Below are 17668 nucleotides of genomic sequence, written 5' to 3' on the forward strand. Positions count from 1 at the left end.
TTTTGTCCTGCCTCTACTCTGTGGTTGGGGAAATACAATGAAAATGAAATCAGATCCAACGGTGGCCAAGCAGGAAAAATACAATAGGTAATAACCTACAGTTATTATCACTTTCACTAAAATGTTTAACAAACTTTCATATCTCATTCAGATAACAGTCCAATTAAACTTCATGATAAAAACGTTACTCGTCATATGATGTATGAATGAGTGTGTGATATGAGCATGATCATGGTTGCTCTCTCTTTTTTATCATTTTTTATCTTATGTGTGTGTGGTTTTAAAGCCTATTTTGCATTCCGACCCATGTAGCACCACTCAGGCGTTTGGAATGAGACAATTGTGCTTTTGGCATCAGACATTCTAACTGGAGATCAAATGAGGACACAAGCAGAGATTTGGGAGAGAGAGAGAGAGAGGATTGTATTTATGGAAATTATGGAAAGGAAGTAATTGAGGAAGAAGGCTATGAGAATTTTTACTTGTGTGGTAGGTTTTCATTCTATTTTTTCATTGATCGGCTTGTTTGTAAATGTGTGGCATTGGAGTGTGTGTGTGTGGGGGGGGGGGGGCGGTGTACGATACCTTAAATTTATCATCCTTTTGCTGCCCCACTGTGTTGAGAAAGTGAAAATATTGGACAATTACAACACAGTATCTGCAACAGATCGACCCAAGGGAATTGAACATCTAAAGACAAATGTTTGGCTTTTTGTCTATTATTATATTAAGGTCTACACTGATGCATGGAAAAAAAAGAAAAGAAAGAGGCTCTGTTCAATGTCACTCTCTGTACATTCTCTATGTTGAGTCAGCTTGATAGTTGTGTTGCCACTGTCTGGCTGCAGTTTCTTGGTTATATATGTTTAATAATATATATGCAACAAAAATGTGCTTTGCAGCACTTGACAGTATGCATTGGGTTGTCATATTATTTCATTGTCCATTTGCATTTACGAAAATACAAAAAACTTTAAAGATAAAATAAAAAAATAATGTTGGATGCTTGTCATTCTAACATCAAATCGAGCCAACGTCGTCATAAACACTGCCAGTTTCAGATATAGCCCACATTTACATTTAAATGCAATTAATATGCACCAGTGCTATACCCTATAGCCTTCCAGACTGTTTTTTTAATCGCAATTATTGTCCCTTTTTTTGTAGCCTAATGTTATTTTACAATTTTTTAGATGGCACAAAAAAGATTTACGAAATTTCAAAACAGCATACAACATAGTGACTCCATGTGTAAACAATGAGAATCAATCTTCAAAAATAATAAGTGTTCATCCAATCCGCCATTGCTTAAGTTGTCAGCAAATGTAACGTAGTTGTTCTTTAACAAATCACATAAGAAAAACGCAAAAGCAGGTAGGCTACGTGTTTTCAATGGGAAAGCGAAGCACAAGACACTAGCAGTTCGATTTTATTTGTTTGTGTTTTCTGTTGTACAGAGACACCGGCTTTACAGCAAATTGACCTTTTGTTTGTGGATGAACTAAATAAACTAAATTCCTGGCCACTGTGGGATTGACCACTGGCTGCACACTTCAGAATCCCAGCAGAGCTACGTCATGAGGGTATTAGGGGAGACCGGGGATGGTTGTAACACTTTTTTCTTCAACACCTAAAATTACCTTTTTCTTTTGGCTACAAGTCTAAAACTTCTAGGCAAAGTACCCACATGTTTATACTACAAATGGCAACAATTTAAATGTATTCAACTATATCACAGACTTTGTGAGATGATGACAAATACAAGGTGGTCCTTTGTTACAACCTACCCCACTACTGGGGTAGGTTGTAACACATACTGGGGTAAGTTGTAACAGGTAGACAAAATATACAAAAACTAAGGGTACTCCAAGTGATTTGACACAAAAACAGTTTTATTTTAAATGAATGACTGCAACAATAAATATGTGTGAATATGGGGAGTGTATGAGCATATTGTGTGTTTTTGTGCATGTGTGCCTTTGTGTGTGTGCATGTCTGTACGTGCACATTCATGTGTGTGTGTGTGTGTGTGTGTGTGTGTGTTCTTGTTTTTGTGTCATATCAGGACACAACTCTGTATAATGACATGGGTATGACACAGGTATTACAAGGAGAGGGTGACTTATGAGGACATAACCCATGTCCCCATCTTTCAAAACACTTATAAATCACACAGAAAGAGTTTTTTTGAGAAAGTAAAAATGCACAAAGTTTCCTGTGAGGCTTAGGGTTAGGTGTAGGGTTGGTGAAGGGCCATAGAATGTACAGTTTGCACAGTATAAAAACCATTACACCTATGGGATGTCCCCACTTTTCACAAAATGTGTTTGTGTGTGTGTGTGAGCAAATTAACAGACGTATGTTTATCCCCACTCCAGAGAATGAACAAATTAAATGCATTCTTTACCAGTCACAAGTTCTAGTAATTCTGTAGAATTGTTAAAATCACAAAAATGTTCTTGGTTATATGTAAGGGGATGGTTGTAACACTTTCAAAACATGTGTTACAACCTACCCCGCCACTGTCACCCACTGTTTAGCAAGCTGTATTAGCATGGTGCTTTGAAACTGGCAGAAGGTTGATACACCATTCTTTACTAGAGAAACTACAGTTTGACCTGATATAACTCATACAACATTATCTACAACGGTAGAAGTACTAAACAAAATATTATCTTGTTAATTTTTTTTACTTTCTGACCTCAGAATTAGATTTTCTGCTGTAGCTTAAGGAGAGATAGCAACACAGACTGGAAAACCTCCATGTGGGATTGTAAAGGAAGCCTGATGAAACTGAAATTGTCACATGACTCCTATCTTGCCCCTGATTCATGGAATTGGTAGTGTTACAACTCTCCCCGTGTTACAACCATCCCCGGTCTCCCCTACTCGCCTACTGAATTATGAATAGTGGATATTTGGACATCCTACCCATTTGACGCGCTGTTCTCTCTCTCTCTCTCTCTCTCTCTCTCTCTCTCTCTCTCATACTACATAGTAGTGAAATATGTTCGCGCGCGTGGGTGGTGTGTGCGTGCGTGTCTGTTTGAGTAAGAATCTGGCTGCGCGCACATGTTCGGGAATGTTCCACTAACTACTATTATCTTTACTGTTCTAATTTATGTCCCATAAACCTCGCATTTTTTAGGTTTTTCATTAAGATATTTAGTAGCCGTTTTTTATCGTGTGGAATATTGGGAGGTGCAGGCAAACATTGACACACATAGTAGGCTATTTGTTGACAGACTGTCCAGCCGAAAATTTAATTCCCAGTGCCCTCAAGCCAAAGAGTCTGCGCTCCCACGGGTCACTTCAAACTCGAGAGAGGGATGGCCGCTTGTAATTTTAGCGGATTGCGAGGCATTTCCCACAGTATATTTATTGTCTGCCGGTGCTACTGCTAGTCCAACTAACAGTGCCACGCGCGCATATAACACGAGCGGGGACAAACCTGCTTTACTCCTCGTAGACATAGAGAATAATGACGGATCAACGTCCTGAGGTTAGAAAAAATTAAGGGGATTTGGAAAGCGGCGTGTTGGATTCGAGACTGACAGGACGAAAACGAACCTGAAGAACGCCAGGTTATCTCATTTTCGCTAGTGATGCAGGTAACTTTCGTATTTTCCAGTTTTAGGCGGAGGATCTTCCTGACATGCACTTCAAGAAAATAAATTGTACTTGAAAACGGATAGAATTTTATTAAGAATAGATTGCCTTATTGTAACTTTTTATCTAGAAGGTCTGGAAAACGTATATTTGACTTGGCAAAATTAACGGGGATCCCTTCTGGACACTTTAACATGGGAAGAAAATCTTCTAAAATAAAGTCTCACTCCCTTTTTCTGTTTGTCTCACTGTCCGCCCCCACCTCAGCCTCCCCCAGAACAGTGAGTTCCTCAGTGAGTCATACACCCCTTCCTCAGTCTAGTGTCTCCATGGTTACTAAACAGGGTTGTTGTATGTTTTGGGAGAGGCTCCATTTCCAACAGCCCAGGTTTTAAATGTTCTCTCTGTTTCTTTTGTTCTCATGCATATAACCTCTGGTTTTGAAAGGGCACATTCAGTGACCCCAGATGAGCTGCAACTTCTCTTGCCTGAAGCACTCCACACGCTCACACAGTTTTTACAGTGGCTATTGAATGCCTGACCCACCTCCACTGCATCCCTATTTTTTACAGTTTTTTTTTTTTTTTTTATGTGCATCTGAAATTTGGCCAAGATGAGACAGAGCTTCATGTTTATGTGTTTACAGGCCGTGGCTAGAGAGCTGATACTGCGGCCGTGGGCATCAGAACAACCCTTATTTATTTCAGAGTTGCAGCATCTCACCCAGTTTATCACCACAACAGAGGTACACAAACATACCATAATAATCTTTCTGTTTCCTTGCTCGTTCATGCTTACAACTGTCTTACATAACGCTATGGGACTGCATAATATAAAAATGGACTGTCACTTCCAAAGTGATATATTTGGACCTTTTAAGGAAGACCTTTTCCCTATCATACTCTGCATCTGGAAATCAGTCTGCACACTGTCCTGTTCACCCAGATGTTTTGTGCATTAACCACTGGAGGGCAAATGGGGTTGTGTGGCCTACTCATTCAGGTAAACATATATGTTACAATGCAGCAAAAATACACAGCACAAAATGTTTACTTAATTGAACCTTCGACTAAAAAACACAAGAATGGAAGTAGCGAAATATTATTTTCTTCCATATTGTGACATACATCCATTTGAAATTAATAAAGGGGAAAAAAAAACAAATGTAGGGGGACTTGGTTCTATACAAGCTTGCAGTCAGTGCAACAGTCCAGTTCTGGAAATATAAATCCCTTTTAACAGACCTACTTTGAGCTACGAGGCTGTTAATAGATGCCTTTGTTGAAGCCGTTAGCCCCCATTATTTCAAATATTTTTCCTTTAATATATTTGTTTAAAGTATTTGTTTAATAGTGAAAATCCTGGTGAAAACTATATTAGCTATGATTCTGCAAAAAACAACAAAACAACTCAAATCGTGCCCAAATAATTCTTTACCACCCGCATATTTTGCAATAAATGTGAAATATTGTTTCTTCTATGTACGTAATCAGCATCCTTAAATTAATAGTTTTATATTTATCTATTATTTATCTAATGCGATTGTAGTTCTTAACCTCGTTTTTGTCTTTAAGTCTGATTTTCAAATACCTTTGTGCTTCAAATCAAATTTGTAATGTTGTGTTTCCTTGTAGCTGGTTGGTTTGATTCACGGGTTTTTAAACCAAGATAAAAAAAAATCCCTATTAGAAAAATGAATGGGAATATACGTCCGACACCAAGGCTGCTGAAAAAGTGGGTGGGTAAGGCAGAAATTAAGCCGAGTAAATTATTTTAGAAGTCTGGAATATCTCACTAGAAATAAGTTTATTTCAGACAGTTCATTAGAAATGTACTCTAAGAATAAATAATTATGAAATTATATAAAAAAATATATATAAAAAAAATGCATTGAAGATTAATAACATCCATTTAGGAAAAATACTGTATATCATCTCATCTGACATCTGTTAATATTTTTGACTGCTTGTTAGTGCTATAAACACTAATTCCTGAGGTCTGTGTATAAGGTGATACCTGATCTAAAAGTCTCTTCTGTTTTAACATTAGGGATTCAATAAACAGCCAGCACATTTAAGACCAGGCTTGTTTATTTCAAAGAATGATGGCTATTTAGGTATCCTTGTTAAACTGGAAGGGTGGGATTTGTTGAATATAATCTCTAGAAGAAAAAAAAAGCTGAAGGTTGTCCCAGATTCTGCAGCTTTTTCCCTCGATAAGTCATGACTGATGCATGGAAACAGTAATTGGTTGAAGTGTTCACAGGGATCCTTCAGGCTGTTCCAAATGAGTGGAATCTTTTGCCTGTATCTTTGTAGTCGGGATGGGAAGGATGCTGTGTTTTAGACACAATGGTGTATACAGGGTGTGATGTTCATCGGTTTGACCCCGGCAGTCGAGGGAGTCAAGAGCCTGGATCTATTAAGAATCATCTGGCTTGGTTAGACTGGAGAAATCCACGCCATCATGCAGGCCTCATGGGTAATGTACAACAGCCTGCTTGACATTAGGGACTCCCTGGGCCACACCATGGTATGTACAACCAAATAAACTCATTTTAAGATTCTCTTACATGCACTAGTAAATCAAAAAATAATTACACACTCACTGTCCAGTGCTGAATCAGTAGTGAATCACCACCTTATGTACTTAAGTCTGGGTTCACTCATGGGCGTCCTCACAACAGTGACTCATAAGATGAGTTGCCCTTCAGGGTATATGTTTATTATATTTAATCACTGCTCATTAAAAGAAAAAAACTGATTTCATACTAATCCAATTTTTTTTAAGTATAATCTCTTGCTTTTTGTTGTTGCTCCCATTATGTCACATTCATTTAGTGTTCTGCGTATGGATTTGGAGAGTGCTGAATGGTGCATAGAAAGCGGGATTAAGGATGGAACTCTCAGAAAGATCAATCAGCTCATTCTGACCATTCATCTGCAGTGGGAGGGGTTTGAGATGGGTGGTGCTGAAGAGAAGGTCCTGCGTTTCTGGAACTGTGTACTGAGAGCCTTCCGCATCTCAGGACTCCAACTCGTGCATTCGGCACAGAGCCTGGGACACATAGTGCTGAGACACAAACTGACCAACTCTCACAGCTCATACACACTCAGTTGGATGAGGACAAGCGAGTAGACTAAGATAACCAACTGCAACATCACTGCAAAAGACGCTTAGATGCAGAAGCAAAACTCTGAGTGTGTCCAAGCCAAGAGTACTTTAAACTAAAACAGCATTTTTTTAAATAAGGTTGACATGTTAATGAATACAAATATGCATGATATTTTTAAGATGTAAAGTTGCATATTAGTAGTATTTTGTTTCTTTCCACAGGCTAAGAAGTGCCGTCTAGTGGTTGTGAACAGTACTGCAGTGATTAAATCTATCACGCTGTGATAATCCTTTAACAGCCAATATTTTATAATATTTTACAGGTGAGTTGTTTTATATGAAATAACCTGTACACAATAAAATGTTGTCCTATGTGTTTTTCGGTGAGTAATGAAGTACTGGGCTGCATTTGAGTCACAAAAAATGCTAAAAGACAAATCACGACATTCCTTGATCTTTTATCACTTATTGTGGCTTTTTCTCCACTGAATTTCAGTAGCCTCTCACTGGAGAACACAAGATCCAGGAGGCGTAGTTGAATCCACATCTAGGGGGTGGAGATTGTAGGTTTAGGGGTAGAGCTCTGGGAGATGGGGGTGAAGACGGGTAGGTTTATGTATGCAAGTTGGGAGGAGTTGGATCTGGATCCAACCACGCCCCCTGGATCTTGTGTTCTGCAGTGAGGACCATGGCCTGAATTTCGCCGTGTTTCGGATTTGTTCGGACTGGCCCGGTGTTCAGGAATGTTGATTAGCTCTCCCTTCCGTGTAGAAACTGCGCACAGATGTTTTCAAGCCGCTAGGGTGGAGTTGCCCAGTTTCTATATCCGCCCTTTTACTGTCATTGACGGACGCATCAGCCAATAGTATCTTTGGATTAACACGCATCGTCCAATGAAAAGTTACCAAACGCGGACTGAGCTGCAGCTGCCATATACAGCGCTTGTTGCAGTTCTTGTATGTAGACATTTTGTCGGTTTAGAAAATTATGGACGGCATTAATCTCAGGGAATGGTATTGCTGACGTCGTTGAAAATCCAAAAGACCTCGGCATCTAAGGCCAAATCCATTTATATATTCAGGTAAGAAAGAAATGTACTTTATATGTGTGTGAAGTTTTAAAGAGTCGCAGTTGGGTTGGCGAGTTGACTGTATGTAACGTCAGGCAGCTAACGCTAATCACTTCCTGCTCCGCACTGACGCCTCGGAGAGTTTAGGCCTCCGCTACCAGACTTTGAAACATTTTTAACTATGCCAATTTGATATCGTCGCAGCTTTAACTTTGGACTGGACATCAGTTCACCAGGAACAACTTTGATTTGATCTTATCTTCTCATCAACAAAGTTAGGCTGGTATGTTGTGAAGCAGAGCCTCAGTCACTCCCTCCCCGTGTAGGAAGTCTGATGGGTGAACATTGCTTCCGTGATGCACGGGCATCATTTTCAGAATTTAACCCGAATTATATTAAAATTAAAATCAGATTCAAATGCATAAAATTATTCCTATCTGTACATTTAACATTGATATATATATAATAGGTTATTTACAATGATCCATAACATGGTGAAAGGTTATGACCAGTTGTTTGGTGACCTTTTAAAAACCATGAAACTGCTTTTAAAATAAAATATACATACATTTTGAATAGCAAGAAAACAAAAAGTATTAAAGGAAAGTTGCTTGCTGGTGTAATTAGCAGAAATTAGTATGTAAGTTGCGTATTGGTAGAAGAAACACCGCAGCAGTTTTGGTTCTGCTTTGGACAAATATAGCATCTGTGTCTGTGTGGGGGAAAATCACCCGCCCATGTCATAGATTCTTACAGCCCAGCTAATGACAGAAATTGTAACGCATTGTTGTTTTTATTTTTGTCTCAAGAGGAAGGTGACAGATAAACTCCATCATGCCTTTGGTGACACGAAGCATCGAACCTCGGCACCTCTGTCGCGAGACACTGCCAAATACGATCAAGAGTGAACTGGAGTGTGTGACCAACATCACACTTGCCAACATAATTCGCCAACTTGGATCACTAAGTAAGTGTTCGTGTAATAGGGTCTATACTGAAGAAAATCAGTTGTGTGTTGTTGCTTTTAAGCCGTGGTTTAATCATAGGTAAGTATGCAGAGGATGTGTTCGGGGAACTGTTTGTCCAGGCCAGCTCATTTGCCGAACGGGTCAACACGCTGGGAGAGAGAGTGGACAAGCTGCAGGTCAAAGTCACCCAGCTGGACCCTAAAGAAGAGGAAGGTGAGAGATATTGGGTTATGCTCAAATTTTTCATTATAATGATGTCGCATATTAGTCATATTTTGCTTTGGTTTAATAAAATCTCTTTTTGGACCACACTTGTTTGCTACAGAAAACAGAATTGTTAGTGCAGTGTTTGATTCCTGCAAAGTACAATTGTATTGTTGCATATTTTGTATTGTTTATTTATTCAGCATACAACACTTTGGTTAAGTTGTTTTGTAGTAATATTTTTTTGTTTGTGGGTTTCATTTATTGTTTTCTTTTGTATTATTTTTTATGTATTATTTTTTTTAAGTTATTTTGGAATTTTTTTTTTAGCTCTTTTGTATTATTACATAGTGTTATTGTGCTTTGAAAACTGATTAAAAAAAATTTTCCCCACAAAAGGTTAAAGTTGAGCTTTAACAGCAATTAGGATGGTCATAACATTACTTGTTTTTAAGTTTTTTTTTTTTTTTCTAGAAGTGCGTACACCTTTTCTTCAAGCATTTCAGTGTGAACCATCAGATCAGATTTCATGTGCTTTCTCATTACCTGTCACAATAACGCCACACACAAAGGGCAGTAGCGTGACTATAGATGTGTCTGAATTCACTCTTGTTTGCTCATGTGACATTCATGTTGAGCAGAGGCAAAATTAGTGGTTTTTTCCCATCTACTCCCCTGTATTTATTGGCATCAAATTCATCATGGCAATACAGATTTGTTATCATCTTTCTTTGTTCCTTTCTTCACCTATTTTTGCTTTCTTGTTCCAGTTTCTCTTCAGGCAATTACCAGCCGCAAAGCCTTCCACTCCAATTTCATCCAGGATCAGCAGCTCTTCATTAGGGCATCATTACCGCAGCCTATCTATGAGACCTATCTGACCTGCAACCAGCCACCACCCCTCAACAATCTGAGCTGTTACAGGTAAACACACCGTCACATGAGACCTCCATGTACTGACCATATAAAGGCAATAAAATGTAGGATTTGCATGTAAAACTCTTTATATTCATCACAATAAATTAACTGTATTGCTTCAGAATATGCTTATTTTGTTTCAGTATAAAATGATTAAAGGTAATTTTCTGTTTTTCAGGGAGGATGGTAAGGAGGCTCTGAAGTTCTACACTGATCCGTCTTATTTCTTTGACCTTTGGAAAGAGAAAATGCTTCAAGATACCAAGGACATTATGAAAGAGAAACGCAAACATAAGGTGGGACATAAAAATATGATTCATGCGTACACTTGTATTGCAACAACTCAAAATACCATCCAGACTGCATGAGCTTCTTTAACTGTGTTTATTTCTGTGTTCATTGAGAGCAGAAGAAGAAAGATGACAACCCTAACCGAAGGAACTTGAACCCGCGAAAGATCAAAACACGTAAAGATGAATGGGAACGCCGGAAAATGGGGGAGGAGTTTGTTGTACCCAAACACGATGCCATGGGGTAAGAAAAACTAGGGCCAGACTGACAATCTTGATTAACTGGTTCGAATCCATCCTCTAGTTTTGATGAACCAGTATCGATTATTGTCTTGGGTCAATGCTCTTTTCAGTGGAGCAAAGATGTCAACAAAAGAACACGTCCCATCCAATAGTTGCAATACGTTTTGTGACTTTTGATTTGTAACAAAGTCCAAATACTGTCAATTTTATACCAGATTCGAACCATAGATGTCATTTTGGCGTGACCGATCACTGTAGTTCAATTTCACTCAGTTCAAGCAGCGGTGAACCAATCATCTCTTCCTTTTTACTAGTTATGTTGAAAGAAGCCATACAACTTACTGAAATATATCAGGTTTCATGCTGTAACTCGATCAGCGTTTCGGCTGTTGGAAAGACCGCTTGAGAACAGCATATCACTTAATACCGCATTTACCTCAGGAAAGTGTCCATAGCTTGTTAGCTAGCTATAAAAAATTACTTTAGGGAGGAACTTTTGGTAAATAAATGCACTATATTACAAGCTATTATTATTCATTATTTTTCACTAAAGATGTAAGTGTTGTCTTCATTATTTGAAGTTCAAAAAAAAAATTATACCTCCATTCATATTTTTACATAGAGTAGAAACATTATTATTTATGCAAATATCTACAAATATCTATGTTTTATACAAAAATAAATGTATTTGGACTCTTGTTAATTCTAACCTTTAATAGAATTACAGTAATCTCCTAGTTTAGTTTACAGCTTTAGTTGAGTATTCCTTAAGGTAATTGCCATGTGCTCTACCTGATATACAGTATGTCTAAACTAATATTAAATCGATTAAAAATCTTCTGAGTAGAATCTGATTTTGAAATGTGTTAATACCACAACACATGGCACGGCACAACTGTTGGAGGATATTTTTGATTTCTATCTTTAACATTACTGTTTCTGTGTCACGAACAGCAACTCTTCCGAAGTGTTGAATGGCAGTATTGGGTCTGGTGATGATGGTTTTAATCACTCTGATAGCTATTTGGACCAAAGCACTAACTCCTACAGCTATGATACCGGCTCTCCTCTCCCACCTCCAATGCAAGAGGACTTCCCCCCACCTCCACCACCTCCAGACACCCCGTAAGTGTCTTAAAATAGCTTGCTATTTCTCATGTTGAGTATCAAGTGCAGATTCATATTTGAGCTGACAAACGTGTTCCTATTGCAGGTGTAATGATGTATCTGGAGGTCCTCCTCCGAAGCGTAGTAGTCTTATAAGCCCTAGTCATCCTCCACCCGCTCCACCAGCGATGTCTTCTTCTCCAGGCCGTCCGACTGTGGCTCCTCCCTTGGTACCACCGCCACCTCCACCTCCTGGTGGCATGATCCCACCTCCTCCACCACCTCTAGGTTTCGATTCGCCCCCCTCTCCCCCACCATTCTCCAGCAATTCTGCTTCCACCCTACCTCCTCCACCACCCATGGAAGATGGTACTCCAGCTCCTCCACCGCCCCCCATGGGAGGTGGTCCACCTCCTCCTCCCCCTCCGCCTCCCCCTCCAGGCCCTCCTCCACCCTCTGCTCCAGCCCCACCTCCCTCAGGAGGAGTCTCTGCTCCTGCCGCACCCAAAGCCCAGCCTGCTGCAGCCCAGGGCGATGGTCGCAGTGACCTTCTGTCAGCTATCCGTCAAGGTAACATACCAACATACTTTTACATTTTACTCTTTAAAAGTTTGATTCGGTCTGAATAAACAATTAGAACATAATCACATTTACCACTGCTAAGTAGGGCTGCTCTCGACTAAAGATTTTTCGGATCGATTAGTAGTCGTTCAATTCAAGCATTAGTCGACTAATCGCATGTTTATTAATAAACCATTTAAATCATTATAATTCGAATTTAATAGACCTACATAGCATATTATTCGCTCAAGCGCACACATAAAGCTTGCTACAGCACACCGGCAGAAATAGCGATCATGAATTTTTCAGTGAAAACCGTAATGAGGCTGCATGAACACTTTAATCATTTGATAAATTGGCGCTTTTTTTGTTTTCGGCTTAAGAGATGAAGTTGGCGACACTGACTCGCTATCTCCTCAGTAGAGGATGCGCCTACATGCGTGTTTCATGCAGATTACGTAATCTTATAATTTTTTGTTTTCCATTTAAACGGGTTTATTTAAAAGAAGGCATTTCACTCTCAGTAGATATATTCTTCATGTCTTTAGCCTAAGGGAAGTATACACTGAGTTTCGCGCTCAAGTTCACAGACTGAGATGGCAGAAAGCGCACCCTGTTTGCTTACGTTATTTTACAAAAGTGCAATATTTTGTTTTTATTGTTAGTGCACACAAATAAATGTAGAGTCTTTATCAATTTGAAAGATGTATTACTCTTATCTGTATGACCAAAAATGACAGAGTTGCCTATTTTAAGAGCAAGTGAGTGAACCAGCCCCACAATCTGTCATGCAGCTAGATGTCCTGCCCGATATATTACCACAAAGACCAGCCATAATGACCTGTCCATCATGGAATGAGTGACCTCACCACTTCCTGTGGTTTTTCCTGCAGCTGATAAACTTTTGTTTGACCAAGCCTTTTCTTGTTGACTAACGGTTAGTGGACTATTAGAGGGCAAGCCTACTGCAAAGTTATGTTTCATGGGTGAAATCCAGTCATTCCAATACAGTGCGAGCATGAAGACAAAGTTCTCCAAGCAGGTTTGATATTGAACATTGAAACTTTTTGCATTAATGTGACTGCACTTTTAGTTTGCCTGAAAAGTTTTTCGTGAAATTGGACTAACAGACCTTGATAATTTGATTGTAGCTTGGCTTCGTCTAGCATGTATACACATTAATTGGTCTACAGTTGTCCTTGGCATTGCATACACCCTTCCAAAACAATGCACATTGGGTATTTAATCCTTCAGATATTTGATTACATTTTGTATCTGTGGAGGAAATTTTATTTTCTGTATTATTTGCTTTACTGCACTAAAGTCTCTCTGAGTGCTTCAGTATGCTTGAGATTTCAGTGAGCTGAGGGATAACAGAAAATCTATTTGATATGTTTGTGTAAGACTTGTGTGTGACAGAAAAGTTATTTTAGTTTCTTAGATGTCCCGGCTACTTAGAAAATAGTTTGCACTGAATTCTTAGAAACTTATTTGGAGGACATGGTTAGACACCTTAAACGGACAAACAGTATATGTTGAATATGCATTATGATTGGATGAGATCAGAGAATCTGCACTTGATGAAGGTATAAATGTTGAGTTGGGGTGTTTCCGCTTTGTTTTTAATCTACAGCCAACCCTGAATGACTGGATGCATGTAGACCTTTTCCTGTAGGAAAATAAATATTCAAAAGACTTTTGTCTCATAACTTTAATTGCCATGACATTATCTCATATACTTGGATAGTCAGCTTCTAATTCAATTAAGCATAAGCCTTCTGCGGCTTGATTGTAACTCTGCATGTAAACATGCTGACTGTAAATTTACTGACTTGAAATTAAATTAACATGTTTCTGGTCAGCGCTAAATTTAGGTGTGAATGGGATCCGAAACATGTCATGATTGTGCTCAAACCACATTCGGATGTCAGAAACGCAAGTGGCCCCATCGCATTTGTAGTGTAAATGCTAATGTGTCATGGACAGAAGTGAAGTGTGTCTGTTTATTGTGCTTAAACTCTGACTTAAAAACACCTTTGAAAGAAAATTTTAATTTAATTCATTACTGTGATGACAAGATGAATTTTTAATAGCCATTACTTCAAACTTCAGAGTCACATGATCCATCAGAAATCATTCTAATATTCTGGTTAGGTGCTCAAGAAACATTTTCTTATCAATGTTGAGAATAGCTGTGCAGCTAAACCACGATACAGTTTTTTTAAAAGGATTCTTTTGATGATTTAGTTAAGACAAGCATTTAATTGAAATATTATTTTTGAACAGTAGTGTATGCCATGTTTGAAGAGTAATGTCTTACTGAACATTTATGATTATCTTACATAAAACAGATATTAATGCCAGAAGGCTTTCAGATCATTTCTACACGTGAAATGTTTCATAAAATCTCTCTGAGCTTTCTGCAATTGTGTCTGTGTGTGTGTAGGATTTAACCTGCGTAAAGTGGAGGAACAGCGAGAGCAGGAGAAGAGGGATCACGTGGGCAATGATGTCGCAGCCATCCTGTCTCGTCGCATTGCCGTGGAGTGCAGCGACTCTGAGGATGATTCATCCGAATTTGATGATGAAGAGTGGTCTGACTAAAGCTATCGCTCCGCTTTTCATCACCTGTGTGATGTCATTAAGATCATTCCTTTTAGACCTCACACTTCTCATATTACCTGTTTACCTGCAGTGAGGCCAAATGCAAATAAGGGGAAGCGGGCCAAACCTGTGTGTGTGTGCATTTGTGTGTCCAGATGGTTGAGTCTAATCTAAATTAATTATTTAGTTGATAAGCCTTCTTGTTTTTCAGAGCGCCTGCCTCTGTATAATGTGGCCAAAGGTAAACAGAGACTGTTTGTGTGTATATGTGTGTGTATGTGTACTTCCATATGTTCCTTTTGATGCATCAGTATCGTCTCTGTTATAATCCCACATGATTAAACATTACTCTGTATTAACTAATCAACTAAAGCCTTCCTTGAAGCCAAGACTAGAGACATTTTATAATGCAGATGTTTAAAATAGTAAGTTGTTTTGTGTCTATGATAGTTCTTGCACCTTGTAGGATGAAACAACCTTGTATTTCATTGCAGTACATATTCACTCTCCATGACCAAAAGTTTTATTAGTTAAATGGCATTCAGCTGTGTCTGTGCTGTTTGGCAGCCCTCAGGTCTGACTGAATGATGTTTGTGTCAGCCTCACAGTACTACCAGTAGTTTTTTCTTTGTTTAGCCCAAGTGCCTGCTTCATAATGCCTGTTTTAATGCCAAATTTTTTTAGAAATTATGCCAGATTTTGAAATCAGTGAAAAGTGAGATTGTTTCATTTGATGTATGTTGGTAATAATTACGATTATTATTTTTTTTTTATCAGCAACTGAAATAAAATCTTAAATCTTATAGTGTGTCTGTCTGGCTGCTGTTACAGATGTTTCATAAGAGTGTTGTGCATAGCAGATTTTTTTTTTCCCTACGTTTTTGAGCTTGCATGTGCAGAGGTTTTTAGAAACTTCAAACTCTACAGCAGCATGCAATAGACATGCTACATGCAGAAGTAGCTTGAACTGAAATGTGTGTTGGCAGTGTGTGTACACAACCACCCTAATGCTAAAAATCCACCCAGTGTTTTTTTTTTTTTTTTGAATGTCTTTAAACCATTCCCTGTTCTCAAATCGAGCCAATCTCGGATGTCTGTCTGTACGTCACACATAGAGGCGATATGTGTTTGACTGACAGTGGCGTTTTAACACAGACTGGACCATAGATTGTATAAAAACATGGACATAGTGTTTTTGAAGCCTAAAGTGGGTGGAGCCGGCCGTTGCAATTTTGGCAGCGCATCACTCCCTGATAATTGAAAATGTAAAAAAAAAGGTGGGAGTTAGTTGCTGAAACCACGCCCACCTATCTTGACGGTGCACAACAACGCCAAACCACCCGTCACTCATTATGCAGTATTTTAAGGTTTAATATAATTTAATCAGAGGAGTTATAAAAAATTGTCCTACTCAGCAACACATCCTTCCAGTTATTAAAAATATCTGCTGCACAATAAATTATTTTTACTGTTGCATAAAAACACATGTAACATCATTCTATATATTAATAGCAATGTTATTGTTATAGGGTTGTTGTTGTTTTTTTTCCATTTTTAATAGTTTCTTTTTAAATTTATTTTTCATTTATTGTATATATTTTAGAATTGTTATATTAATTTTCATTTCAGTTTTAGTTATTTTAGTTAAACTAAATGGAAATTAGACATGTTTTTCAATATTTAATTTAGAGTAATGGATGTTTTTATGGTTTTAGTTAACTTTTTATTTATTTTGGTTAATACACTGAACAAAATTGTAAACAACACTTTTTTTTTTGCCCCCATTCTTCATGAACTGAACTCAAAGATCTAAGTTTTTTTCTATGTACACAAAAGGCCTATTTCTCTCAAATATTGTCCACAAATCTGTCTAAATCTGCTGTCTTAGTGAGCACTTCTCTTTTCCCGAGATAATCCATCCACCTCACAGGTGTGGCCTATCAAGATGCTGATTAGATAGCATGATTATTGCACAGGTGTGCCTTAGGCTGGCCACGATAAAAGGCCACTCTAAAATTTGGGTCTGGGTGGGGTCGGAAAACCAGTTAGTATCTGGTGTGACCACTGTTTGCCTCACCCAGTGCAACACATCTCCTACACATATAGATGATCAGGTTCTTGATTGTGGTATGTGAAATGTTGGTCTACTCTTAAATGGCTGTGTAAAGTTGCTGGATATTGGCATGAACTGAAAAACATGCTCAATGGGTGACATGTCCGGTGAGTATGCTGGCCATGCAAGAACTAGGATGTTTTCAGCTTCCAGGAATTGTGTACAGATCCTTGCAACGTGAGGTGATGGTCGTGGATGAATGGCACAACAATAGCCTCAGGATCTCGTCACGGTATCTTTGTGCATTCAAAATGCCATCAATAAAATGCATCTGTGTTCATTGTCCATAACATACACCTGCCCATCCCATAACCCCACCGCCACCATGGGCCACTCGATCCACAACTTTGACATCAGCAAAACACTCACCCACACAATACCATACACACTGTCTGCCATCTGCCCTGTACAGTGAAAACCGGGATTCATCCATGAAGAGAACACCTCTCCAAAGTTGAATGGGAGCATTTGCCCACTCAAGTCGGTTACGACAACCAACTGCAGTCAGGTCGAGACCCCGATGAGGACGGCAAGTATGCAGATGAGCTTCCCTAAGACAGTTTCTGACAGTTTGGGCAGAAATTCTTTGGTTATGAAAACCGATTGTTCAGTAGCTGTCCGGGTGGCTGGTCTCAGACAAGATTGGATGTGGAGGTCCTGGGCTGGTGTGGTTACATGTGGTCTGCGGTTGTGAGCCCGGTTGGATGTACTGCCAAATAAGGCCCTGTCCACATGGAGAGGCGTTTTGCTGTATGCATAAATTTTGAATCGTATAGGCGTTTCGTCCACATGGATCAGGCATTTTGGAAGAGTGAAACCGTTGTTGTTTTTTTAACCGGGTTCCAGAGAGGCATAGTCCAAGTCGTCT

The 17668-nt window shown here is 38.9% G+C and overlaps 1 protein-coding gene across 1 annotated transcript; it reads left to right on the plus strand.

The window, feature by feature from the left end:
* The first annotated feature begins 7558 nt into the window (after positions 1-7558).
* Positions 7559-15490, plus strand: LOC127935347 (actin-binding protein WASF2). Its single transcript, XM_052533144.1, has 9 exons — positions 7559-7804; positions 8602-8759; positions 8839-8973; positions 9735-9888; positions 10061-10178; positions 10292-10416; positions 11370-11540; positions 11629-12092; positions 14530-15490. Exons 2-9 carry the CDS (start codon positions 8627-8629, stop codon positions 14685-14687), a joined length of 1458 nt encoding a protein of 485 aa, XP_052389104.1. The 5' UTR covers positions 7559-7804; positions 8602-8626; the 3' UTR covers positions 14688-15490.
* Positions 15491-17668: the final 2178 nt, after the last annotated feature.

The sequence above is a fragment of the Carassius gibelio genome, chromosome A19, assembly GCF_023724105.1.
Source record: "Carassius gibelio isolate Cgi1373 ecotype wild population from Czech Republic chromosome A19, carGib1.2-hapl.c, whole genome shotgun sequence".
Classification (NCBI taxonomy): domain Eukaryota; kingdom Metazoa; phylum Chordata; class Actinopteri; order Cypriniformes; family Cyprinidae; genus Carassius; species Carassius gibelio.

Excerpts from the sequence above, each read along its gene's own strand:
- LOC127935347 (XM_052533144.1), top strand. The coding sequence starts at position 8,627 with ATGCCTTTGGTGACACGAAGCATCGAACCTCGGCACCTCTGTCGCGAG. Across the intron at positions 9,889-10,060 it reads AACAATCTGAGCTGTTACAG|GGAGGATGGTAAGGAGGCTC; the intron begins GTAAACACACCG and ends TCTGTTTTTCAG. Across the intron at positions 10,179-10,291 it reads AAGAGAAACGCAAACATAAG|AAGAAGAAAGATGACAACCC; the intron begins GTGGGACATAAA and ends CATTGAGAGCAG.